The 26,626-nt window shown below is 56.6% G+C and overlaps 1 protein-coding gene across 1 annotated transcript in view; it reads left to right on the forward strand.

Moving 5' to 3' along the window:
* LOC132383721 (inositol-trisphosphate 3-kinase A-like) overlaps window positions 1-9,144 on the forward strand; it is a 71,664-nt gene extending 62,520 nt beyond the window's left edge. Inside the window, exon 7 of the mRNA XM_059954909.1 lies at window positions 8,303-9,144. Coding sequence (XP_059810892.1) covers window positions 8,303-8,539 — 237 coding nt within the window. The 3' untranslated portion in view covers window positions 8,540-9,144. The remainder of the gene's footprint in view (window positions 1-8,302) is intronic.
* The last annotated feature ends 17,482 nt before the right edge of the window (window positions 9,145-26,626 follow it).

Raw genomic sequence — 26,626 nt, forward strand, 5'->3', positions numbered from 1 at the left:
CCTCTGGTCCTAGACTCCCCCACTATAGGAAACATCCTCTCCGCATCCACTCTGTCTGTGTCCTCTGGTCCTAGACTCCCCCACTATAGGAAACATCCTCTCCACATCCACTCTGTCTGTGTCCTCTGGTCCTAGACTCCCCCACTATAGGAAACATCCTCTCCACATCCACTCTATCTGTGTCCTCTGGTCCTAGACTCCCCCACTATAGGAAACATCCTCTCCACATCCACTCTGTGTCCTCTGGTCCTAGACTCCCCCTATAGGAAACATCCTCTCCACATCCACTCTGTCTGTGTCCTCTGGTCCTAGACTCCCCCACTATAGGAAACATCCTCTCCGCATCCACTCTGTCTGTGTCCTCTGGTCCTAGACTCCCCCACTATAGGAAACATCCTCTCCGCATCCACTCTGTCTGTGTCCTCTGGTCCTAGACTCCCCCACTATAGGAAACATCCTCTCCGCATCCACTCTGTCTGTGTCCTCTGGTCCTAGACTCCCCCACTATAGGAAACATCCTCTCCACATCCACTCTGTCTGTGTCCTCTGGTCCTAGACTCCCCCACTATAGGAAACATCCTCTCCACATCCACTCTATCTGTGTCCTCTGGTCCTAGACTCCCCCACTATAGGAAACATCCTCTCCACATCCACTCTGTGTCCTCTGGTCCTAGACTCCCCCTATAGGAAACATCCTCTCCACATCCACTCTGTCTGTGTCCTCTGGTCCTAGACTCCCCCACTATAGGAAACATCCTCTCCGCATCCACTCTGTCTGTGTCCTCTGGTCCTAGACTCCCCCACTATAGGAAACATCCTCTCCACATCCACTCTGTCTGTGTCCTCTGGTCCTAGACTCCCCCACTATAGGAAACATCCTCTCCACATCCACTCTATCTGTGTCCTCTGGTCCTAGACTCCCCCACTATAGGAAACATCCTCTCCACATCCACTCTGTGTCCTCTGGTCCTAGACTCCCCCTATAGGAAACATCCTCTCCACATCCACTCTATCTGTGTCCTCTGGTCCTAGACTCCCCCACTATAGGAAACATCCTCTCCACATCCACTCTATCTGTGTCCTCTGGTCCTAGACTCCCCCACTATAGGAAACACCCTCTCCACATCCACTCTATCTCTGTCCTCTGGTCCTAGACTCCGCCACTATAGGAAACATCCTCTCCACATCCACCCTATCTGTGTCCGCTGGTCCTAGACTCACCCCCTATACGAAACATCCTCTCCACATCCACCCTCTCTGTGTCCTCTGGTCCTAGACTCCCCCACTATAGGAAACATCCTCTCCACATCCACTCCATCTGTGTCCTCTGGTCCTAGACTCCCCCACTATAGGAAACATCCTCTCCACATCCACTCCATCTGTGTCCTCTGGTCCTAGACTCCCCCACTATAGGAAACATCCTCTCCACATCCACTCTATCAGTGTCCTTTGATATCTGGGAGGTTTTGGTGCGAAGCCTCCTCATTCTTCTAAACTCCTTTGAGTACACACATGGTTAAATCAAACAGTCCTTGTAAGTTGGTCTTTAATTCCGGAATCATTCTTGTGAATGCCCCTGGATGCCCCTCAATGCCAGTAAGACCTTCTCCGTGCCAATCTGCTCGCAGGGCTGCTGACCAATGCCTTCGAAAGCCTCAACATCACGTCCGTCATTTTGTATTCTAGTCGTCTCGAAATGAATGCCAGCGTTGCATTTGCTTTCCACACCTCTGCCCGAGTTTGCAGACTCCCGAATCCCCTTACTCCTCCTCTCACCGTCATCCTGGCCTCGAGTTTCCCTTCCAGTCAGTGACCCCACACTCTCTACGTCGCTTCCCACTTACCACACCCCACCCTCACCTCCACCCACCTCGGCCCCCAGGATCACAAGGGATTCAGCAGGCGCTGGAAATCCAGAGCAATGCACAATGCTGGGGGATCTCAGCGTCTGTGGAGGGGAATAAGCAGTCGAGGTCTCAGTCCGATACCCTTCATTGGAACTGAAGTGGACGGGGGAAGTTAGGGAGGGGGGAGGTGTACAAGCTGGCAGATGATAGGTGAGACCAGGAGAGAGGGAGGTGGGGGAGGGAAGTGATAGGTGAGACCAGGAGAGAGGGAGGTGGGGGAGGGAAGTGATAGGTGAGACCAGAGGAGAGGGAGGTGGGGGAGGGAAGTGATAGGTGAGACCAGGAGAGAGGGAGGTGGGGGAGGGAAGTGATAGGTGACACCAGGAGTGAGGGAGGTGGGGGAGGGAAGTGATAGGTGAGACCGGGAGAGAGGGAGGTGGGGGAGGGAAGTGATAGGTGAGACCGGGAGTGAGGGAGGTGGGGGAGGGAAGTGATAGGTGAGACCAGAGGAGAGGGAGGTGGGGGAGGGAAGTGATAGGTGAGACCGGGAGTGGGGGAGGTGGGGGAGGGAAGTGATAGGTGAGACCGGGAGTGAGGGAGGTGGGGGAGGGAAGTGATAGGTGAGACCAGGAGAGAGCGAGGTGGGGGAGGGAAGTGATAGGTGAGACCGGGAGTGAGGGAGGTGGGGGAGGGAAGTGATAGGTGAGACCGGGAGAGAGCGAGGTGGGAGAGGGAAGTGATAGGTGAGACCGGGAGAGAGGGAGGTGGGGGAGGGAAGTGATAGGTGAGACCGGGAGAGAGGGAGGTGGGGGAGGGAAGTGATAGGTGAGACCGGGAGAGAGGGAGGTGGGGGAGGGAAGTGATAGGTGAGACCGGGAGAGAGGGAGGTGGGGGAGGGAAGTGATAGGTGAGACCGGGAGAGAGGGAGGTGGGGGAGGGAAGTGATAGGTGAGACCGGTAGTGAGGGAGGTGGGGGAGGGAAGTGATAGGTGAGACCAGAGGAGAGGGAGGTGGGGGAGGGAAGTGATAGGTGAGACCAGGAGAGAGGGAGGTGGGGGAGGGAAGTGATAGGTGAGACCAGGAGAGAGGGAGGTGGGGGAGGGAAGTGATAGGTGAGACCAGGAGAGAGGGAGGTGGGGGAGGGAAGTGATAGGTGAGACCAGGAGGAGAGGGAGGTGGGGGAGGGAAGTGATAGGTGAGACCAGGAGGAGAGGGAGGTGGGGGAGGGAAGTGATAGGTGAGACCAGGAGGAGAGGGAGGTGGGGGAGGGAAGTGATAGGTGAGACCAGAGGAGAGGGAGGTGGGGGAGGGAAGTGATAGGTGAGACCAGGAGAGAGGGAGGTGGGGGAGGGAAGTGATAGGTGAGACCAGCGGAGAGGGAGGTGGGGGAGGGAAGTGATAGGTGAGACCAGGAGAGAGGGAGGTGGGGGAGGGAAGTGATAGGTGAGACCAGGAGAGAGGGAGGTGGGGGAGGGAAGTGATAGGTGAGACCAGGAGTGAGGGAGGTGGGGGAGGGAAGTGATAGGTGAGACCAGGAGAGAGGGAGGTGGGGGAGGGAAGTGATAGGTGAGACCGGGAGTGAGGGAGGTGGGGGAGGGAAGTGATAGGTGAGACCGGGAGTGGGGGAGGTGGGGGAGGGAAGTGATAGGTGAGACCAGGAGGAGAGGGAGGTGGGGGAGGGAAGTGATAGGTGAGACCAGAGGAGAGGGAGGTGGGGGAGGGAAGTGATAGGTGAGACCAGGAGAGAGGGAGGTGGGGGAGGGAAGTGATAGGTGAGACCAGCGGAGAGGGAGGTGGGGGAGGGAAGTGATAGGTGAGACCAGGAGAGAGGGAGGTGGGGGAGGGAAGTGATAGGTGAGACCAGGAGAGAGGGAGGTGGGGGAGGGAAGTGATAGGTGAGACCGGGAGAGAGCGAGGTGGGGGAGGGAAGTGATAGGTGAGACCAGGAGAGAGGGAGGTGGGAGAGGGAAGTGATAGGTGAGACCAGGAGGAGAGGGAGGTGGGGGAGGGAAGTGATAGGTGAGACCAGGAGAGAGGGAGGTGGGGGAGGGAAGTGATAGGTGAGACCAGGAGAGAGGGAGGTGGGGGAGGGAAGTGATAGGTGAGACCGGGAGAGAGCGAGGTGGGGGAGGGAAGTGATAGGTGAGACCAGGAGAGAGGGAGGTGGGGGAGGGAAGTGATAGGTGAGACCAGGAGGAGAGGGAGGTGGGGGAGGGAAGTGATAGGTGAGACCAGGAGAGAGGGAGGTGGGGGAGGGAAGTGATAGGTGAGACCAGGAGAGAGGGAGGTGGGGGAGGGAAGTGATAGGTGAGACCAGGAGTGAGGGAGGTGGGGGAGGGAAGTGATAGGTGAGACCGGGAGAGAGGGAGGTGGGGGAGGGAAGTGATAGGTGAGACCGGGAGTGGGGGAGGTGGGGGAGGGAAGTGATAGGTGAGACCAGGAGAGAGGGAGGTGGGAGAGGGAAGTGATAGGTGAGACCGGGAGTGAGGGAGGTGGGGGAGGGAAGTGATAGGTGAGACCAGGAGAGAGGGAGGTGGGAGAGGGAAGTGATAGGTGAGACCAGAGGAGAGGGAGGTGGGAGAGGGAAGTGATAGGTGAGACCGGGAGAGAGGGAGGTGGGGGAGGGAAGTGATAGGTGAGACCAGGAGAGAGGGAGGTGGGGGAGGGAAGTGATAGGTGAGACCAGGAGAGAGGGAGGTGGGAGAGGGAAGTGATAGGTGAGACCAGAGGAGAGGGAGGTGGGGGAGGGAAGTGATAGGTGAGACCAGGAGAGAGGGAGGTGGGGGAGGGAAGTGATAGGTGAGACCAGAGGAGAGGGAGGTGGGGAGGGAAGTGATAGGTGAGACCAGGAGAGAGGGAGGTGGGGGAGGGAAGTGATAGGTGAGACCAGGAGGAGAGGGAGGTGGGGGAGGGAAGTGATAGGTGAGACCAGAGGAGAGGGAGGTGGGGAGGGAAGTGATAGGTGAGACCAGGAGAGAGGGAGGTGGGGGAGGGAAGTGATAGGTGAGACCGGGAGAGAGGGAGGTGGGGGAGGGAAGTGATAGGTGAGACCAGGAGAGAGGGAGGTGGGGGAGGGAAGTGATAGGTGAGACCGGGAGTGAGGGAGGTGGGGGAGGGAAGTGATAGGTGAGACCGGGAGAGAGGGAGGTGGGGGAGGGAAGTGATAGGTGAGACCAGGAGTGAGGGAGGTGGGGGAGGGAAGTGATAGGTGAGACCGGGAGAGAGGGAGGTGGGGGAGGGAAGTGATAGGTGAGACCAGAGGAGAGGGAGGTGGGGGAGGGAAGTGATAGGTGAGACCAGAGGAGAGGGAGGTGGGGGAGGGAAGTGATAGGTGAGACCAGGAGAGAGGGAGGTGGGGGAGGGAAGTGATAGGTGAGACCAGGAGAGAGGGAGGTGGGGGAGGGAAGTGATAGGTGAGACCAGGAGGAGAGGGAGGTGGGGGAGGGAAGTGATAGGTGAGACCAGAGGAGAGGGAGGTGGGGAGGGAAGTGATAGGTGAGACCAGGAGAGAGGGAGGCGGGGGAGGGAAGTGATAGGTGAGACCGGGAGAGAGGGAGATGGGGGAGGGAAGTGATAGGTGAGACCGGGAGAGAGGGAGGTGGGGGAGGGAAGTGATAGGTGAGACCAGGAGAGAGCGAGGTGAGGGAGGGAAGTGATAGGTGAGACCGGGAGAGAGGGAGGTGGGGGAGGGAAGTGATAGGTGAGACCAGGAGAGAGGGAGGTGGGGGAGGGAAGTGATAGGTGAGACCAGGAGAGAGGGAGGTGGGGGAGGGAAGTGATAGGTGAGACCAGAGGAGAGGGAGGTGGGGGAGGGAAGTGATAGGTGAGACCAGAGGAGAGGGAGGTGGGGGAGGGAAGTGATAGGTGAGACCAGGAGTGAGGGAGGTGGGGGAGGGAAGTGATAGGTGAGACCGGGAGTGAGGGAGGTGGGGGAGGGAAGTGATAGGTGAGACCGGGAGAGAGGGAGTTGGGGGAGGGAAGTGATAGGTGAGACCGGGAGTGAGGGAGGTGGGGGAGGGAAGTGATAGGTGAGACCAGGAGAGAGGGAGGTGGGGGAGGGAAGTGATAGGTGAGACCGGGAGTGAGGGAGGTGGGGGAGGGAAGTGATAGGTGAGACCAGGAGAGAGGGAGGTGGGGGAGGGAAGTGATAGGTGAGACCGGGAGAGAGGGAGGTGGGGGAGGGAAGTGATAGGTGAGACCAGGAGAGAGGGAGGTGGGGGAGGGAAGTGATAGGTGAGACCGGGAGTGAGGGAGGTGGGGGAGGGAAGTGATAGGTGAGACCGGGAGAGAGGGAGGTGGGGGAGGGAAGTGATAGGTGAGACCAGGAGTGAGGGAGGTGGGGGAGGGAAGTGATAGGTGAGACCGGGAGAGAGGGAGGTGCGGGAGGGAAGTGATAGGTGAGACCAGAGGAGAGGGAGGTGGGGGAGGGAAGTGATAGGTGAGACCAGAGGAGAGGGAGGTGGGGGAGGGAAGTGATAGGTGAGACCAGGAGAGAGGGAGGTGGGGGAGGGAAGTGATAGGTGAGACCGGGAGTGAGGGAGGTGAGGGAGGGAAGTGATAGGTGAGACCAGGAGAGAGGGAGGTGGGGGAGGGAAGTGATAGGTGAGACCAGAGGAGAGGGAGGTGGGGGAGGGAAGTGATAGGTGAGACCAGGAGAGAGGGAGGTGGGGGAGGGAAGTGATAGGTGAGACCGGGAGTAAGAGAGGTGGGGGAGGGAAGTGATAGGTGAGACCGGGAGTGAGGGAGGTGGGGGAGGGAAGTGATAGGTGAGACCAGGAGAGAGGGAGGTGGGGGAGGGAAGTGATAGGTGAGACCGGGAGTAAGGGAGGTGGGGGAGGGAAGTGATAGGTGAGACCGGGAGTGAGGGAGGTGGGGGAGGGAAGTGATAGGTGAGACCAGGAGAGAGGGAGGTGGGGGAGGGAAGTGATAGGTGAGACCGGGAGAGAGGGAGGTGGGAGAGGGAAGTGATAGGTGAGACCAGGAGAGAGGGAGGTGGGAGAGGGAGGTGAGACCAGGAGTGAGGGAGGTGGGAGAGGGAAGTGATAGGTGAGACCAGGAGAGAGGGAGGTGGGGGAGGGAAGTGATAGGTGAGACCAGAGGAGAGGGAGGTGGGGGAGGGAAGTGATAGGTGAGACCAGGAGAGAGGGAGGTGGGGGAGGGAAGTGATAGGTGAGACCAGGAGAGAGGGAGGTGGGAGAGGGAGGTGAGACCAGGAGTGAGGGAGGTGGGAGAGGGAAGTGATAGGTGAGACCAGGAGTGAGGGAGGTGGGGGAGGGAAGTGATAGGTGAGACCGAGTGGGGGGGCTGGAAGTGATAGGTGAGACCGGGAGTGAGGGAGGTGGGGGAGGGAAGTGATAGGTGAGACCGGGAGTGAGGGAGGTGGGGGAGGGAAGTGATAGGTGAGACCAGGAGAGAGGGAGGTGGGGGAGGGAAGTGATAGGTGAGACCCGGGGGGTGGGGGGGTGGGAGGTGTACAAGGTGACAGGTGATAGGTGAGACCGAGTGGGGGGGCGCGAGGTGGGGGAGGGAGAGCAGTGAAGAAATGTGGGTGTGGGAGGTGAGAGGTGTAAGCGATAAAGGGCCGGAGGAATTGGAGAGGAGAGGAGAAGAGATCATTGGGAGAAAGAGAAGTGGGAGTGGGACCAGGGGTGGAGGGCTGATAGGCAGGTGAGGGAAGAGGGGAGCTCAGAATGGGGAATGGAATGGGAGAGAAGGGTAAGGGAGGAGAATTTACTGGAGGCAGAGAAATCGAGGAGTGTGCTACCGGCCATCAGTTCTTATACCAATAATCCAATGATCTCAGTACTCTTCCACTTCTAATACCAGTTAACTACCCCTTGAAATGCCCCCCACAGCCCCCCTCAGACAATATATACCATTTGAAGGCTCAGGCCCACAGGCTGGTCTAAACGCAATCCGAATCTACACAGAAACAGGCCTTTCGGCCCAACTAAGTCCCTGCATGACCCATTAGTACTCATCCCCTTTGATTCTGCCCACGTTCCCAGCAGCTTTTCCCCCGAGGGGCATTTACAGCGGCTGATAACCCACCGGCTCTGGCACGTTGCTGGGAGACGCCCACAGGGAGACCAGCAAGACCGGGCGCGGGTGGGAGGGCTGCAGCAGGTAAAGCAGACGCCCCTTAGCCTTGCTGTCTCAGCTGAGTGGAAGGCGTGCGTGCTTGTTGGAATTGCAGACCGACCGGTCCCCCACAGCGCGACTGCTGCCGGTCCGGTCTCGATCCCCGTCCTGCTCCAATGACGACTGCCGGCACGGGACTCCGTCCCCACCCCACGCCCCAGCGTCCTACGGGGTTGGCGAATGAATCAGCTGCTGAGGGGTGCAATCAGCGGGGCTGGGAGCGAGCGGAGCAGAACACAGGATGTCCGCCAACGTCCCGCTCCCCTTCTACTTTACTGCCCGCCTCAGTCAGGTGTCCTCTTCGCCGTCTGCAGGTCATCGGCAGCTCGCTGCTCTTCGTCCACGAGAGGAAGCGATGCGTCAACGTCTGGATGATCGATTTCGGGAAGACGATGGCACTACCCGAGGGGCAGACCCTGAGGCACGATCTGCCATGGGAGGAGGGCAACCGGGAGGACGGTTACCTCCTGGGACTCGAGAACCTGCTGGGCCTCTTGGCGGAGACCATCAGCAGGCAGCACTCCCTGGCCCTGTCCGTGGCCGAGAACTGACGGCGGTGGTGGGGCGTGAGGCCGAGGAGGGCCCGGCCCTGCCAATGGGACGGCCAGCGGCCGAGGGGCTGGCCTGGCTCTACTCCGATCAGCTCTGTGACCACTGATGGGAAGGCGAGGGTCCCAGAATGATGCACAAACCTCACTCTGTCCCTCAGGGTATCTCCGAAACACAGCTCGTCGATGGAATATGTCCTGCCCCCTTTGATAGACGAGAGACTCCTTCTCTGCCGCTCTTGGGGTATCAGAGACTGATCCTCTTGCCCTCCCTGTACCGGCCCAGGCTGAGTGTAATTGGACAAATACAGGGACGCAAGAGGTGAGGGGCTCCAGGCTGCTGGTAGAGGAACTGTGGGACCTCGGAGGTTAAACCTTCTTTATGCTGTCTTATGGAAAGGCTTACTGTGGGAAGGTGTGTGATAGGGCGGCGTGGACGGAGATTCACTCCGTGTTTGATTCCGGGAGTGTGTGATGGGACGGTGTGGAGGGAGATTCACTCTGTGTCTGACACTGGGAGTGTGTGATGGGACGGTGTGGAGGGAGATTCACTCTGTGTCTGACCCCGGGAGTGTGTGATGAGACGGTGTGGAGGGAGATTCACTCTGTGTCTGACCCCGGGAGTGTGTGATGAGACGGTGTGGAGGGAGATTCACTCTGTGTCTGACCCCGGGAGTGTGTGATGGGACGGTGTGGGGGGAGATTCACTCTGTGTCTGACACTGGGAGTGTGTGATGGGACGGTGTGGGGGGAGATTCACTCTGTGTCTGACACTGGGAGTGTGTGATGGGACGGTGTGGAGGGAGATTCACTCTGTGTCTGACCCCGGGAGTGTGTGATGAGACGGTGTGGAGGGAGATTCACTCTGTGTCTGACCCCGGGAGTGTGTGATGGGACGGTGTGGGGGGAGATTCACTCTGTGTCTGACCCCGGGAGTGTGTGATGGGACGGTGTGGGGGGAGGATCACTCTGTGTCTGACCCCGGGAGTGTGTGATGGGACGGTGTGGGGGGAGATTCTCTCTGTGTCTGACCCCGGGAGTGTGTGATGGGACGGTGTGGAGGGAGCTTCACTCTGTGTCTGACCCCGGGAGTGTGTGATGGGACGGTGTGGAGGGAGATTCACTCTGTGTCTGACCCTGGGTGTGTGTGTGATGGGACGGTGTGGAGGGAGATTCACTCTGTGTCTGACCCTGGGTGTGTGTGTGATGGGACGGTGTGGAGGGAGATTCACTCTGTGTCTGACCCTGGGAGTGTGTGATGGGGCGGTGTGGAGGGAGCTTCACTCTGTGTCTGACCCCGGGAGTGTGTAAGGGGACGGTGTGGAGGGAGATTCACTCTGTGTCTGACCCCGGGAGTGTGTGATGAGACGGTGTGGAGGGAGATTCACTCTGTGTCTGACCCCGGGAGTGTGTGATGGGACGGTGTGGGGGGAGGATCACTCTGTGTCTGACCCCGGGAGTGTGTGATGGGACGGTGTGGGGGAGGGTCATTCTGTGTCTGACCCCGGGAGTGTGTGATGGGACGGTGTGGAGGGAGATTCACTCTGTGTCTGACCCCAGGAGTGTGTGATGGGATGGTGTGGAGGGAGATTCACTCTGTGTCTGACCCCGGGAGTGTGTGACGGGATGGTAGATGTCAGGGTATTGGCCGCTGTGTACGGAATGATCCTGTTTCGAGTTCGGTGCGTCCCTGATGAATGCTTCCTGCGAAGTTCCAGTGTTCGGTACCACTTCGCATAGACACTACAAGCTGTGAGTGGCCTCGTGTGGCAGTGACAGGGTGGGGAGTGAGTGGGGAAGAGTGGCCTCGTGTGACAGGGCGGGGTGTGAGTGGGGAAGAGTGGCCTCGTGTGGCAGTGACAGGGCGGGGAGTGAGTGGGGAAGAGTGGCCTCGTGTGGCAGTGACAGGGCGGGGAGTGAGTGGGGAAGAGTGGCCTCGTGTGGCAGTGACAGGGCGGGGAGTGAGTGGGGAAGAGTGGCCTCGTGTGGCAGTGACAGGGCGGGGAGTGAGTGGGGAAGAGTGGCCTCGTGTGGCAGTGACAGGGCGGGGAGTGAGTGGGGAAGAGTGGCCTCGTGTGGCAGTGACAGGGCGGGGAGTGAGTGGGGAAGAGTGGCCTCGTGTGACAGTGACAGGGCGGGGAGTGAGTGGGGAAGAGTGGCCTCGTGTCACAGTGACAGGGCGGGGAGTGAGTGGGGAAGAGTGGCCTCGTGTGACAGTGACAGGGCGGGGAGTGAGTGGGGAAGAGTGGCCTCGTGTGGCAGTGACAGGGCGGGGAGTGAGTGGGGAAGAGTGGCCTCGTGTGGCAGTGACAGGGCGGGGAGTGAGTGGGGAAGAGTGGCCTCGTGTGGCAGTGACAGGGCGGGGAGTGAGTGGGGAAGAGTGGCCTCGTGTGGCAGTGACAGGGCGGGGAGTGAGTGGGGAAGAGTGGCCTCGTGTGACAGGGCGGGGAGTGAGTGGGGAAGAGTGGCCTCGTGTGGCAGTGACAGGGCGGGGAGTGAGTGGGGAAGAGTGGCCTCGTGTGGCAGTGACAGGGCGGGGAGTGAGTGGGGAAGAGTGGCCTCGTGTGGCAGTGACAGGGCGGGGAGTGAGTGGGGAAGAGTGGCCTCGTGTGGCAGTGACAGGGCGGGGAGTGAGTGGGGAAGAGTGGCCTCGTGTGGCAGTGACAGGGCGGGGAGTGAGTGGGGAAGAGTGGCCTCGTGTGGCAGTGACAGGGCGGGGAGTGAGTGGGGAAGAGTGGCCTCGTGTGGCAGTGACAGGGCGGGGAGTGAGTGGGGAAGAGTGGCCTCGTGTGGCAGTGACAGGGCGGGGAGTGAGTGGGGAAGAGTGGCCTCGTGTGGCAGTGACAGGGCGGGGAGTGAGTGGGGAAGAGTCCGCTCTGGTAATCACGGAGGCAGCCCAAGTTTGGGAATATGTCATCCCATTCCCATACCCGTGAGTCCTTCCGGGATCACTTCCAGCAACCTGGCCCTTTTCCCGCCCGTCAGCAGGAGCCATGGGCGCTGCACCTTTGGCCCACCTGTGGAGCACAGCGGAGAGGTCGGTCGGTCGGCCGACCCTGGTGCTATTCGCGGCCCAGCCCTGGGAGTTCCGCTTCTCCCCCACACCCCAACGACGTGTCGGTGGGTTAAGTGGCCGCTGTAAATTGTTCCTCGGCGTGTGGCTGAGGGGAGGGGGAAGCTGATGGTAATGCAGTGGCCTGTATGGGCGCCATGTTGGTGGTGTGAGTGAGAGAGAGACAGACAGAGAGACTGTGTGACTAACTATCTGGTGGTTGGATCTGACTGGCCTTGTTCCTCGTGACAGGGAAACACCATCAAACCGTGGCTGCTGGCAAAGTTCAGAGCAGATACCACTGAGTGCTCAGGGGGGCCCGGGACAACGAGCTGCTCCCTGCAGGCCGAACGCGAATATGACCCACCGGTTAATCCGAACTGCCAGTGCGGATCTGGAGTTGTGTTCATTTTTTTTAAACCGCGGCGTAACGTGCAAAGTGGTGCAGGAATTCAGTAAGTCAGGCAGCATCCATGTAAATTTTTAATAAACCGTTGACGTTCTGGGCCCGAGGCCCTTCTTTGGGACACTAAACCCAGCGGTATTCCCGGGAATAACGTGTTCCTTTGTAACATACTAAACACAAGTGTGTTGGATTAAAAAATATATGAATATCCAGGAGTCTGTCAGTTTGAACGAGTCTGGCCACTCGCTGACCCCTCATCAGAACCGCTGCTCGCTGGTAGCTTTCTCTTCCTCGGTAAACTCCGGAGTAAATCCCAGGAGATCCGGCACCGGCAAAGTCACTCAGGTCCCGTGTCCGGTCTGGACCTCTTGACCAGGACTGCGTGCTTTTATGGGTTGAGTTGCTGCCGCGCGATTGGCTGATGGGGGCCCGGCGCTGCTGCTGAGAGCTCAGAGTTTGCACTGGGACTGCGGTCCCGGTGCAGGTCGACGGTTTAACTGGTCCGGCACACGGGTGAAAGGGCCTAGTCCATACTGAAGTCGCTCTTCGCAAGGCAAGTGGAGAACCTTGCTGACTGGGCTGGAGGGCCGAGTCGGGGAAAGGGGGTTCGCGTCTGACCAGCAATGGGATTTGAAAACCCGGTGACTGCACGAGATTCCTCACAGTTCAGACCTGCCGGAGCTGAAACACGCTGCCGATGTCTCACTCTGTAAATTACACACAACGTACGTGTCTCGAGTACCTGTCCTGACAAATAAACAAAGGAAACATGAGACTGGCTGAACGGCGTCTGGTTTTCTCGACCAGGGTGGAGCAAGATTACTGAGTGACAGTGTGAGGGAGAGGGATTAACGTCAGTGGGGATACAGTCAGTGACAGTGCCCTGGGGGAGAGGGGTCACTGAGGGACGGTGTGAGAGAGAGGGATTAACGTCAGTGGGGATACAGTCAATGACAGTGTCCTGGGGGAGAGGGGTCACTGAGGGACGGTGTGAGGGAGAGGGATTAACGTCAGTGGGGATACAGTCAGTGACACAGGGCCCTGGGGGAGAGGGGTCACTGATGGACGGTGTGAGGGAGCTGGATTAACGTCAGTGGGGTTACAGTCAGTGACACAGTGTCCTGGGGGGAGAGGGGTCACTGAGGGACGGTGTGAGGGAGAGGGATTAACGTCAGTGGGGATACAGTCAGTGACACAGGGCCCTGGGGGAGAGGGGTCACTGATGGACGGTGTGAGGGAGCTGGATTAACGTCAGTGGGGTTACAGTCAGTGACACAGTGTCCTGGGGGGAGAGGGGTCACTGAGGGACGGTGTGAGGGAGCTGGATTAACGTCAGTGGGGATACAGTCAGTGACAGTGTCCTGGGGGAGAGGGTCACTGAGGGACGGTGTGAGGGAGAGGGATTAACGTCAGTGGGGATACAGTCAGTGACACAGTGTCCTGGGGGAGAGGGGTCACTGAGGGACGGTGTGAGAGAGAGGGATTAACGTCAGTGGGGATACAGTCAGTGACACAGTGTCCTGGGGGAGAGGGGTCACTGAGGGACGGTGTGAGGGAGAGGGATTAACGTCAGTGGGGATACAGTCAGTGACACAGTGTCCTGGGGGAGAGGGGTCACTGAGGGACGGTGTGAGGGAGCTGGATTAACGTCAGTGGGGATACAGTCAATGACAGTGTCCTGGGGGAGAGGGGTCACTGAGGGACGGTGTGAGGGAGAGGGATTAACGTCAGTGGGGATACAGTCAGTGACACAGTGTCCTGGGGGAGAGGGGTCACTGAGGGACGGTGTGAGAGAGAGGGGTTAACGTCAGTGGGGATACAGTCAGTGACACAGTGTCCTGGGGGAGAGGGGTCACTGAAGGACGGTGTGAGGGAGCTGGATTAACGTCAGTGGGGATACAGTCAGTGACACAGTGTCCTGGGGGAGAGGGGTCACTGCGGGACGGTGTGAGGGAGCTGGATTAACGTCAGTGGGGATACAGTCAGTGACACAGTGCCCTGGGGGAGAGGGTCACTGAGGGACGGTGTGAGGGAGAGGGATTAACGTCAGTGGGGATACAGTCAATGACAGTGTCCTGGGGGAGAGGGGTCACTGAGGGACGGTGTGAGGGAGCTGGATTAACGTCAGTGGGGATACAGTCAGTGACACAGTGTCCTGGGGGAGAGGGGTCACTGAGGGACGGTGTGAGGGAGAGGGATTAACGCCAGTGGGGATACAGTGACACAGTGTCCTGGAGGAGAGGGGTCACTGAGGGACGGTGTGAGGGAGAGGGATTAACGTCAGTGGGGATACAGTCAATGACAGTGTCCTGGGGGAGAGGGTCACTGAGGGACGGTGTGAGGGAGAGGGATTAACGTCAGTGGGGATACAGTCAATGACAGTGTCCTGGGGGAGAGGGGTCACTGAGGGACAGTGTGAGGGAGCTGGATTAACGTCAGTGGGGATACAGTCAATGACAGTGTCCTGGGGGAGAGGGGTCACTGAGGGACGGTGTGAGGGAGCTGGATTAACGTCAGTGGGGATACAGTCAGTGACACAGTGTCCTGGGGGAGAGGGGTCACTGAGGGACGGTGTGAGGGAGAGGGATTAACGTCAGTGGGGATACAGTCAGTGACACAGTGTCCTGGGGGAGAGGGGTCACTGAGGGACAGTGTGAGGGAGCTGGATTAACGTCAGTGGGGATACAGTCAGTGACACAGTGCCCTGGGGGAGAGGGGTCACTGAGGGACGGTGTGAGGGAGCTGGATTAACGTCAGTGTGGATACAGTCAGTGACACAGTGTCCTGGGGGAGAGGGGTCACTGAGGGACGGTGTGAGAGAGAGGGATTAACGTCAGTGGGGATACAGTCAGTGACACAGTGTCCTGGGGGAGAGGGGTCACTGAAGGACGGTGTGAGGGAGCTGGATTAACGTCAGTGGGGATACAGTCAGTGACACAGTGTCCTGGGGGAGAGGGGTCACTGCGGGACGGTGTGAGGGAGCTGGATTAACGTCAGTGGGGATACAGTCAGTGACACAGTGTCCTGGGGGAGAGGGGTCACTGAGGGACGGTGTGAGAGAGAGGGATTAACGTCAGTGGGGATACAGTCAGTGACACAGTGTCCTGGGGGAGAGGGGTCACTGAAGGACGGTGTGAGGGAGCTGGATTAACGTCAGTGGGGATACAGTCAGTGACACAGTGTCCTGGGGGAGAGGGGTCACTGCGGGACGGTGTGAGGGAGCTGGATTAACGTCAGTGGGGATACAGTCAGTGACACAGTGCCCTGGGGGAGAGGGTCACTGAGGGACGGTGTGAGGGAGAGGGATTAACGTCAGTGGGGATACAGTCAATGACAGTGTCCTGGGGGAGAGGGTCACTGAGGGACGGTGTGAGGGAGAGGGATTAACGTCAGTGGGGATACAGTCAATGACAGTGTCCTGGGGGAGAGGGTCACTGAGGGACGGTGTGAGGGAGAGGGATTAACGTCAGTGGGGATACAGTCAGTGACACAGTGTCCTGGGGGAGAGGGGTCACTGAGGGACAGTGTGAGGGAGCTGGATTAACGTCAGTGGGGATACAGTGAGACAGTGTCCTGGGGGAGAGGGGTCACTGAGGGACGGTGTGAGGGAGAGGGATTAACGTCAGTGGGGATACAGTCAGTGACACAGGGCCCTGGGGGAGAGGGGTCACTGATGGACGGTGTGAGGGAGCTGGATTAACGTCAGTGGGGTTACAGTCAGTGACACAGTGTCCTGGGGGAGAGGGGTCACTGAGGGACGGTGTGAGGGAGCTGGATTAACGTCAGTGGGGATACAGTCAGTGACAGTGTCCTGGGGGAGAGGGTCACTGAGGGACGGTGTGAGGGAGAGGGATTAACGTCAGTGGGGATACAGTCAGTGACACAGTGTCCTGGGGGAGAGGGGTCACTGAGGGACGGTGTGAGAGAGAGGGATTAACGTCAGTGGGGATACAGTCAGTGACACAGTGTCCTGGGGGAGAGGGGTCACTGAGGGACGGTGTGAGGGAGAGGGATTAACGTCAGTGGGGATACAGTCAGTGACACAGTGTCCTGGGGGAGAGGGGTCACTGAGGGACGGTGTGAGGGAGCTGGATTAACGTCAGTGGGGATACAGTCAATGACAGTGTCCTGGGGGAGAGGGGTCACTGAGGGACGGTGTGAGGGAGAGGGATTAACGTCAGTGGGGATACAGTCAGTGACACAGTGTCCTGGGGGAGAGGGGTCACTGAGGGACGGTGTGAGAGAGAGGGGTTAACGTCAGTGGGGATACAGTCAGTGACACAGTGTCCTGGGGGAGAGGGGTCACTGAAGGACGGTGTGAGGGAGCTGGATTAACGTCAGTGGGGATACAGTCAGTGACACAGTGTCCTGGGGGAGAGGGGTCACTGCGGGACGGTGTGAGGGAGCTGGATTAACGTCAGTGGGGATACAGTCAGTGACACAGTGCCCTGGGGGAGAGGGTCACTGAGGGACGGTGTGAGGGAGAGGGATTAACGTCAGTGGGGATACAGTCAATGACAGTGTCCTGGGGGAGAGGGTCACTGAGGGACGGTGTGAGGGAGAGGGATTAACGTCAGTGGGGATACAGTCAATGACAGTGTCCTGGGGGAGAGGGGTCACTGAGGGACGGTGTGAGGGAGAGGGATTAACGTCAGTGGGGATACAGTCAGTGACACAGTGTCCTGGGGGAGAGGGGTCACTGAGGGACAGTGTGAGGGAGCTGGATTAACGTCAGTGGGGATACAGTCAGTGACACAGTGCCCTGGGGGAGAGGGGTCACTGAGGGACGGTGTGAGGGAGCTGGATTAACGTCAGTGTGGATACAGTCAGTGACACAGTGTCCTGGGGGAGAGGGGTCACTGAGGGACGGTGTGAGGGAGCTGGATTAACGTCAGTGGGGATACAGTGAGACAGTGTCCTGGGGGAGAGGGGTCACTGAGGGACGGTGTGAGAGAGAGGGATTAACGTCAGTGGGGATACAGTCAGTGACACAGTGTCCTGGGGGAGAGGGGTCACTGAGGGACGGTGTGAGGGAGAGGGATTAACGTCAGTGGGGATACAGTCAGTGACACAGTGTCCTGGGGGAGAGGGGTCACTGAGGGACGGTGTGAGGGAGCTGGATTAACGTCAGTGGGGATACAGTCAATGACACAGTGTCCTGGGGGAGAGGGGTCACTGAGGGACGGTGTGAGGGAGAGGGATTAACGTCAGTGGGGATACAGTCAGTGACACAGTGTCCTGGGGGAGAGGGGTCACTGAGGGACGGTGTGAGAGAGAGGGATTAACGTCAGTGGGGATACAGTCAGTGACACAGTGTCCTGGGGGAGAGGGGTCACTGAAGGACGGTGTGAGGGAGCTGGATTAACGTCAGTGGGGATACAGTCAGTGACACAGTGTCCTGGGGGAGAGGGGTCACTGCGGGACGGTGTGAGGGAGCTGGATTAACGTCAGTGGGGATACAGTCAGTGACACAGTGCCCTGGGGGAGAGGGTCACTGAGGGACGGTGTGAGGGAGAGGGATTAACGTCAGTGGGGATACAGTCAATGACAGTGTCCTGGGGGAGAGGGTCACTGAGGGACGGTGTGAGGGAGAGGGATTAACGTCAGTGGGGATACAGTCAATGACAGTGTCCTTGGGGAGAGGGTCACTGAGGGACGGTGTGAGGGAGAGGGATTAACGTCAGTGGGGATACAGTCAATGACAGTGTCCTGGGGGAGAGGGGTCACTGAGGGACAGTGTGAGGGAGCTGGATTAACGTCAGTGGGGATACAGTCAATGACAGTGTCCTGGGGGAGAGGGGTCACTGAGGGACGGTGTGAGGGAGCTGGATTAACGTCAGTGGGGATACAGTCAGTGACACAGTGTCCTGGGGGAGAGGGGTCACTGAGGGACCGTGGGAGGGAGCTGGATTAACGTCAGTGTGGATACAGTCAGTGACAGTGTCCTGGGGGAGAGGGGTCACTGAGGGACGGTGTGAGGGAGCTGGATTAACGTCAGTGGGGATACAGTCAGTGACACAGGACGATGGGGGAGAGGGGTCACTGAGGGACGGTGTGAGGGAGCTGAATTAACGTCAGTGGGGATACGGTCAGTGACAGTGTCCTGGGGGACAGGGGTCACTGAGGGACGGTGTGAGGGAGGTGGATTAACGGCAGTGGCCTCTTTGCAAATATTTGTGTAATGGCTGACCTGGGTCACACAGTGCTTGCATCCCAGCCTGGAACTCCGGACCCCACAGGGTGTGCTCGTTGGGACAGAGTGGTCTGGGTTCAATTCCCGTCCTTCTCCGTCGGTTCTGGCTGTGGACGCCGTTGGCTCCGTCCCTCGTCCCCGCGTCCTGCGGGTTTGTCGGTGTATGGTGGACTGGACTGGATACTGTGCTGGCTCTCGAAGCCCAGTGTTCCGTTCACAGGGCAGGAGGTCAGGCGTGTCGGGAGGAGGTGAGCTTGCAATCGGGAGAACGGCACCTGTGACACCGAGCTGGGCGGGACTGTCCGAGCCTCTCCCCGTCGGGCCGCAATGAAAAGTCCCATTGGCCCCCTCGGGAAAGACCAGGCAGATACGCACCGAGCCTGGACGCCGGAGCAACTCAGTGGGCGGGGAGTGAACAGACAGGAGTTTGGGCTGAGACCCCTCACCGGGGCCGAAACGTTGGCGCCCAGTTGGGGATGAAAATGCCGTGTCTCAAAGCCACGAGTCCATGGCAGTAACTTCAGCCGAGCGGGAGCAGCGAGATGGACTCAAGTGACCCGGTGTAAACACCCTCCTATCTGGTTAAATCTGGCAACGTCAACTCTCGGTGCTTTTTGTTGCTTTGCTTGTGCACATGGGAGCTGGGAGACACTGGGGTTCTAACATTGAACTGTCACTCCTCTGTCTCCGTGGATTTCAAGATGAATATTGTCTACATTTCTCTGAGGTTAAATGTACCTATTCCGCGGGTACCCTGAGCTCCAATGGCGACTGGTCTATGGTCCGACAGGCAGCAGAATAGAATCATAGAGAACTACAGTGCCGAAACTGACTCTTCGGCCCACCTAGTCTATGCTAGACCGTTTAACCACCTCGTCCCACCAACCACGGCCCTTCATACCCCTCCCATCCACGTACCTACCCAAAATGTTGGGATCGAACCATTTGTGCAGGCGGCTGGTTTTACACCCTCTGAGTGAAGAGGGTTCCCCTCACGTTCCCCTTACGTTCCCCTTAAACTCTTCGCCCTTAACCCATGACCTCTGGGTTTAGTCCCGCCTGCTTGAATTTACCCTGTCTGTGCCCCTCAGAATTCTGTACAATACTCCAAGTTAGGCCTCATCTACCCGATTTCAACATCACATCCCAACTCCTTGTACTCAATACGTTGATTTATGAAGGTCAGTGTGCCAAAAGCTTTCTTTATAACCCTCTCTGTGTGTGACTGCACTTTCAAGGAATTGTGGGCCTCTGCTCTACTGCAGCGTAAGACCTGCCCTGGTTGGGTCTACCAAAGAGCAAAACCCCACCCCTGTCTGCATTAAACTCCATCTGCCATCCACTGCAAGCCCTAATAGTTTCCTGTACTGTCCACTACATCCCCAGTCTTGGAGTCATCCACTAATTTGCCCATCCAGTTAACCAAGTCATTGATATAGATCAGAATCAGGTTATTATCACTGGCACGTGACATGAAATTTGTTAACTTAACAGCAGCAGTTCAATGCAAAACATAATCCAGCCGAGAGGGAAAAATAAAATATTAATAAATAAACAAGGAAATCAATTATGTATATTGAATGTGGGCCATTAGGAGGTAGTGATAATATGATAAGCTTTTATCTGCAATTTGAGAAGGATAAGGGCAGATCGGAGGTGTCAGTGTTGCAGCTGAACAGGGGAAACTATGGAGCCATGAGGGAGGAGCTGGCCAAAGTTAACTGTACGGATATCCTAGCAGAAAAGACAGTGGAACAGCAATGGCAGGTATTCTTGGGAATAATGCACAAGGTGCAAAATCAGTTCATCCCCCAGAGAAGGAAGGATTCAAAGGGGGGAAAGGGGGCACAGTGATTGACAAAGGAAGTCAGAGATTGCATAGCATTAAAAAAAAGGAAATATGACAGAGCTAAGGTGAGTGGGAGGACAGATGATTGGGAAGTTTTTAAGGAACAACAGAACTTAACTAAAAAGACAATACGGGGAGAAAAAATGAGGCACGAACGCAAGCTAGCCAGGAATATAAAGGAAGATAGCAAAAGCTTTTTTAGGTATGTGAAGAGAAAGAAGATAGTTAAGAACAATGTTGGGCCCTTGAAGAATGAATTGGGTGAAATTGTTATGGGAAACAGAGAAATGGCAGAAGAATTTAATGAGTACTTTAGATCTGTTTTCACTAAGGAAGACACAAGCAATCTCCCAGATGTATGGATGGGCCAAGGACATAGGGTAACAGAGGAAATGAAACAGATTGACATTCGGAAGGAAACGGCGATGACAAGACTGATGGGACTGAAGGCTGACAAATCCCCAGGCCCAGATGGTCTGCACCCTAGGGTAATAAAGGAGGTGGCCCTGGAAATTGTGGATGCATTGGTAATAATTTTCCAATGTTCCTTAGATTCAGGATCAGTTCCTGAGGATTGGAGAATGGCTAATGTTATCCCACTTTTTAAAAAAGGAGGGAGGGAGAAAACAGAGAACTATCGACCTGTCAGCCTAACATCAGTAGTGGGGAAGATGCTAGAGTCCATTATTAAGGATGAAATAGTGGCACATCTAGATAGCAGTGATAGGATTGGGCCGAGCCAACATGGATTTACTAAGGGTAAATCATGCTTGACTAATCTGTTGGAGTTTTTCGAGGATGTGACCAGGAAGTTAGACGGGGGAGATCCAGTGGATGTAGTGTACCTCGATTTTCAGAAGGCATTTGATAAGGTCCCACATAGGAGATTGGTGGGTAAAATCAAAGCTCAGGGCATCGGGGGGAAGACATTGACATGGATAGAAAAGTGGTTGGCAGATAGAAAGCAAAGGGTAACGGTGAATGGGTGTTTCTCGGAATGGCAGGTGGTGACTAGTGGGTGCCACAGGGCTCGGTATTGGGACCACAGCTGTTTACAATTTAAGTCAACTATTTAGATGAAGGCATTGAGAATAACATCAGCAAGTTTGCTGATTTTACTAAGCTGGGGTGGCAGTGTGACATGTGATGAGGATGTTAGGAGAATTCAGGGTGACTCGGATAGGCTGGGTGAGTGGGCAGATACTTGGCAGATGACGTTTAATGTGAATAAGTGTGAGGTTATCCACTTTGGGAGGAAGAACAGGAAGGCAGATTATTATCTGAATGGTGTAGAGTTGGGTAAGGGAGAAATACAAAGAGATCCAGGAGTCCTTGTTCATCAGTCACTGAAGGTGAATGAGCAAGTGCAGCAGGCAGTGAAGAAGGCTAATGGAGTGTTGGCCTTTATTACAAAGGGAATTGAGTACAAGAGCAAGGAAATCCTCTTGCATTTGTACAGAGCCCTGGTGAGACCACACCTGGAGTACTGTGTACAGTTTTGGTCTCCAGGGTTAAGGAAGGACATCCTGGCTGTAGAGGAAGTGCAGTGTAGATTCACGAGGTTAATTCCTGGGATGTCTGGACTGTCTTACGCTGAGAGGTTAGAGAGACTGGGCCTGCACACGCTGAAATTAAGGAGATTGAGAGGGGATCTGATTGCAACATATAAGATTATTAAGGGATTGGACAAGATAAAGGCAGGAAATATGTTCCAGATGCTGGGAGAGTCCAGTACCAGAGGGCATGGTTTGAGAATAAGGGGTATGTCATTTAGGACAGAGTTAAGGAAAAACTTCTTCTCCAAGAGAGTTGTGGGGGTCTGGAATGCACTGCCTCAGAAGGCAGTGGAGGCCAATTCTCTGGATGCTTTCAAGAAGGAGCTAGATAGGTATCTTATGGATAGGGGAATCAAAGGATATGGGGACAAGGCAGGAACCGGGTATTGATAGCAGATGATCAGCCATGATCTCAAAATGGCGTTGCATGCTCGAAGGGCCGAATGGTCTACTTCTGCACCTATTATCTATTGTCAATTGTCTATTGAATAGATTTTTTTTAAATGTGCAAAAGCAGAAGATGTTTAAAAAGTGAGGTAGTGTTCAAGGGTTCAATGTCCATTTAGGAATCGGATGGCAGAGGGGAGAAGCTGTTCCTGAATCGTTGAGTGTGTGTCTTCAGGCTCCTGTACCTCCTCCCTGATGGCAGAGGGGAAGAAGCTGGTCCTGAATCATTGAGTGTGTATCTTCAGGCTCCTGTACCTCCTCCCTGATGGCAGAGGGGAAGAAGCTGTTCCTGAATCGCTGAGTGTGTGTCTTCAGGCTCCTGTACCTCCTCCCTGATGGAAGAGGGGAAGAAGCTGTTCCTGAATCGTTCAGTGTGTGTCTTCAGGCTCCTGTACCTCCTCCCTGATGGCAGAGGGGAAGAAGCTGTTCCTGAATCGTTGAGTGTGTATCTTCAGGCTCCTGCACCCCCTCCCTGATGGCAGAGGGGAAGAAGCTATTCCTGAATCGCTGAGTGTGTGTCTTCAGGCTCCTGTACCTCCTCCCTGATGGCAGAGGGGAAGAAGCTGTTCCTGAATCATTGAGTGTGTATCTTCAGGCTTCTGCACTCCCTCCCTGATGGCAGAGGGGAAGAAGCTGTTCCTGAATCGTTGAGTGTGTGTCTTCAGGCTCCTGCACCCCCTCCCTGATGGTAACAATGAGAAGAGGGTAAATAACAACACACCCAGCACCAATCCCTGTGGCACACCATTGGTTACAGGATTCCAGTCAGAGAGGCAACCTTCTAGCACCACTCCCTGGCGTTTCCCACAAAGCCAATGTCTAATCCCATTTATGAATGTCAAGTGACAACCTTCTTCATCAACCTCCCCTGTCAAAGGCCTTGCTAAAGTCCAAGTAGACAACATCCACTTTCCCAGTAAATCCCAACAACACCTCTGTAAGCTTGGTTAGGAATGACCTACCACATCCAAGGCCAAGCTGACTATCCCCAATCAGTTCCAGTCCACCCAAATACTCATACATCTGCTACCTCCTCCTCTGTAATCTCTGTAGGGTCTGTGCCCTTTGTTTTTCTTATTCGGGGACTCGGGGGGTGGGGAAGGAGGAAATGAGGTACTGGAGGAGTATTGGAAATGCACGAGAACACTGAAGAAGCAAATCAGGAGGTCTGGAAGAAGGTATGAGGTTGCCCCAGCAGACACTCCACTGAACACTGGGGCAACAACGGGTTCCTGAAGCGCGTTGGAGCCCAGTGTGGCACAGACCGAAAACCAGAGCCTTTCAGCTCCTGTGGCTGAAACGTGATCTGGGCTTACACGCATTCCTGCACTTGAATAACCTCCACAAAGAGAACCCCAAGAAGAAATAATAGAGATTGCTGAGATTACTGGCGGCTTGCAGGAAGGCGGTCCAGCAATGTCCTTTGTGTGAGGTAATACTTCACCACACTCACTGCCGATTTCTTTTCACACTCCTCGGAAGCCAAATCTACCCTATCAATTTCCCTCAGTATCTAAAATGTCCTAATTAAATCCTCACCCCCTTAATCTCACCTCCCGCAGAGATCACAATGGTTTATGTAGTCACATCGGTTATAGTCCTGGTAAAACTGCCCTCCTACCTCAGCGCACAACTCGGCAGCTCAGGCCGCACCAGTGGAGGGAACTGTGAGAAAGGGTCTCGGCCCAAAGCGTTGGCTCTTTATTCCTCCCCATAGACGCCATCTGATCTGACGGGTTCCTCCAGCATTTTGTGCGAGTTGCTCTGGATTTAGGTCCCTGCCGATCCTTCCCGGGGCTCCAGGTTCTTCACTTCTGGTTGAGGCAGAACTTTCTTTCTGAACAAGGGGGGGACGCGGTTGGGCTGGGAGGCTGAAGTAGTGTGTCCCTGGAGGCAGGGGCATGGATAACGTTTAAAGTTGAAAGTAGATCCATTCACGGGCATTCACAGCAGAACAACAACGGAATCAGTGAAAAAGGACGCGTGTTCAAAGACCGCGCAAATGCACAAAGATTTAAATATGTAGATAAATAACATTGAGAAGGGGATTTGCAGGGCCCTTTAAAGCGAGTCTGTAGACTGTGGAATCTGTTCAACGTTGGGGTGAGTGAAGGCGGACTGTCCTTTCTCCCACAGGGTGGGGGATTCTGAAATTGAAGGTTTAATGAGAGAGGAGGGATTAAGGGATTGGGAGAGGTACCTTTCCCCACATGCAGGGTCCATGGGTCAGCTCCCGGCGGCAGTTCATTGCAGGGGTTAACATTAGGACAGGGACAAGGATCGGGAAGGTTCTGACCAGGGCTTCCCAAGCTGGGTGGACTCCACGGTTAGTGGCGGGGGCCCATGGCATGGAACCCCAGGTTTAGAGGGAGATGGGCCAAATGTGGGTAAAAGTGACGAGACGAGAGAGGCAAATGGATCAGCACTGATGAGTTGGACATGTCACCGGGAACAACACAGTTCTATCCTTGTCAGGCCAGAAGCGGGCGGCTTCACCTCTGTCCATCATCGGCCAGCCCTGTTTCCCATGGATTCTTCTGGTCTGAGCAACAGGAACGGAGAGGACGGGGGCAGTTACTTCAGAGCCGGGTGAGAGAGAACTTGTGTGGGTGTTTCACACTGTGATTGTGTCAGTGTGTGTGTGTGTGTGTCCTGACAGTGACAAATACAGTTCAAGGTGGATATCTCACTGCCCTCAGACCAGCAGATGCAGCTTTTTGACCTCGCCGACCGATGCCAGAGAGAGCCCACCAGCAGTTCTCTCTGAGAATGTTGGCTGGCTTCGCCCTCTGAAGAAAATGGAGAGCTTGGAGAATTGTAGTTCTGCCTGTTGACAGTCAGATTCACTCCAATAACGGTGACATGCAGTGTTGTGGAACCGTTCTCTTCAATCTGCAGAGACAGATTTAATCCTGACCGCCCTGTGGTAATTTGAATGTTCCCTAGTACCCCTGCTCCCTCCCACTTCGCAAAGTGTGGGGTCAGTACATATTGTCCCGGTCAGTGTGGGGGTGAGGGGTGAAGTTCACTCCAGTTGGTGTGACGTCCCGGTCAGTGTGGGGGTGGGGGATGAGATTCAATCCAGTTGGTGTGACGTCCCGGTCAGTGTGGGGGTGAGAGGTGAGATTCAGTCCAGTTGGTGTGACGTCCCGGTCAGTGTGGAGGTGAGGGGTGAGATTCAGTCCAGTTGGTGTGACGTCCCAGTCAGTGTGGGGGTGGGGGTGAGGGGTGAGATTCAGTCCAGTTGGTGTGACGTCCCGGTCAGTGTGGGGGTGGGGGATGAGATTCAATCCAGTTGGTGTGACGTCCCGGTCAGTGTGGGGGTGGGGGATGAGATTCAATCCAGTTGGTGTGACGTCCCGGTCAGTGTGGGGGTGAGAGGTGAGATTCAGTCCAGTTGGTGTGACGTCCCGGTCAGTGTGGAGGTGAGGGGTGAGATTCAGTCCAGTTGGTGTGACGTCCCAGTCAGTGTGGGGGTGGGGGTGAGGGGTGAGATTCAGTCCAGTTGGTGTGACGTCCCGGTCAGTGTGGAGGTGAGGGGTGAGATTCAGTCCAGTTGGTGTGACGTCCCAGTCAGTGTGGGGGTGGGGGTGAGGGGTGAGATTCAGTCCAGTTGGTGTGACGTCCCGGTCAGTGTGGGGGTGGGGGATGAGATTCAATCCAGTTGGTGTGACGTCCCGGTCAGTGTGGGGGTGGGGGATGAGATTCAATCCAGTTGGTGTGACGTCCCGGTCAGTGTGGGGGTGGGGGGTGAGATTCAGTCCAGTTGGTGTGACGTCCCAGTCAGTGTGGGGGTGGGGGTGAGGGGTGAGATTCAGTCCAGTTGGTGTGACGTCCCGGTCAGTGTGGGGGTGAGGGGTGAGATTCAGTCCAGTTGGTGTGACGTCCCGGTCAGTGTGGGGGTGGGGGGTGAGATTCAGTCCAGTTGGTGTGACGTCCCAGTCAGTGTGGGGGTGGGGGTGAGGGGTGAGATTCAGTCCAGTTGGTGTGACGTCCCGGTCAGTGTGGGGGTGAGGGTGAGATTCAGTCCAGTTGGTGTGACGTCCCGGTCAGTGTGGGGGTGGGGGGTGAGATTCAGTCCAGTTGGTGTGACGTCCCGGTCAGTGTGGGGGTGGGGGGTGAGATTCAGTCCAGTTGGTGTGACGTCCCGGTCAGTGTGGGGGTGGGGGGTGAGATTGTCCAGTTGGTGTGACATCCCGGTCAGTGTGGGGGGTGAGGGGTGAGATTCAGTCCAGTTGGTGTGACGTCCCGGTCAGTGTGGGGGGTGGGGGGTGAGATTCAGTCCAGTTGGTGTGACGTCCCGGTCAGTGTGGGGGTGGGGGGTGCGATTCAGTCCAGTTGGTGTGACGTCCCGGTCAGTGTGGGGGTGAGGGGGTGAGATTCAGTCCAGTTGGTGTGACGTCCCGGTCAGTGTGGGGGTGGGGGGTGAGATTCAGTCCAGTTGGTGTGACGTCCCGGTCAGTGTGGGGGTGGGGGTGAGGGGTGAGATTCTGTCCAGTTGGTGTGACGTCCCGGTCAGTGTGTGGGTGAGGGGTGAGATTGTCCAGTTGGTGTGACATCCCGGTCAGTGTGGGGGGTGAGGGGTGA

This window comes from Hypanus sabinus, chromosome 31, assembly GCF_030144855.1.
Source record: "Hypanus sabinus isolate sHypSab1 chromosome 31, sHypSab1.hap1, whole genome shotgun sequence".
NCBI lineage: Eukaryota > Metazoa > Chordata > Chondrichthyes > Myliobatiformes > Dasyatidae > Hypanus > Hypanus sabinus.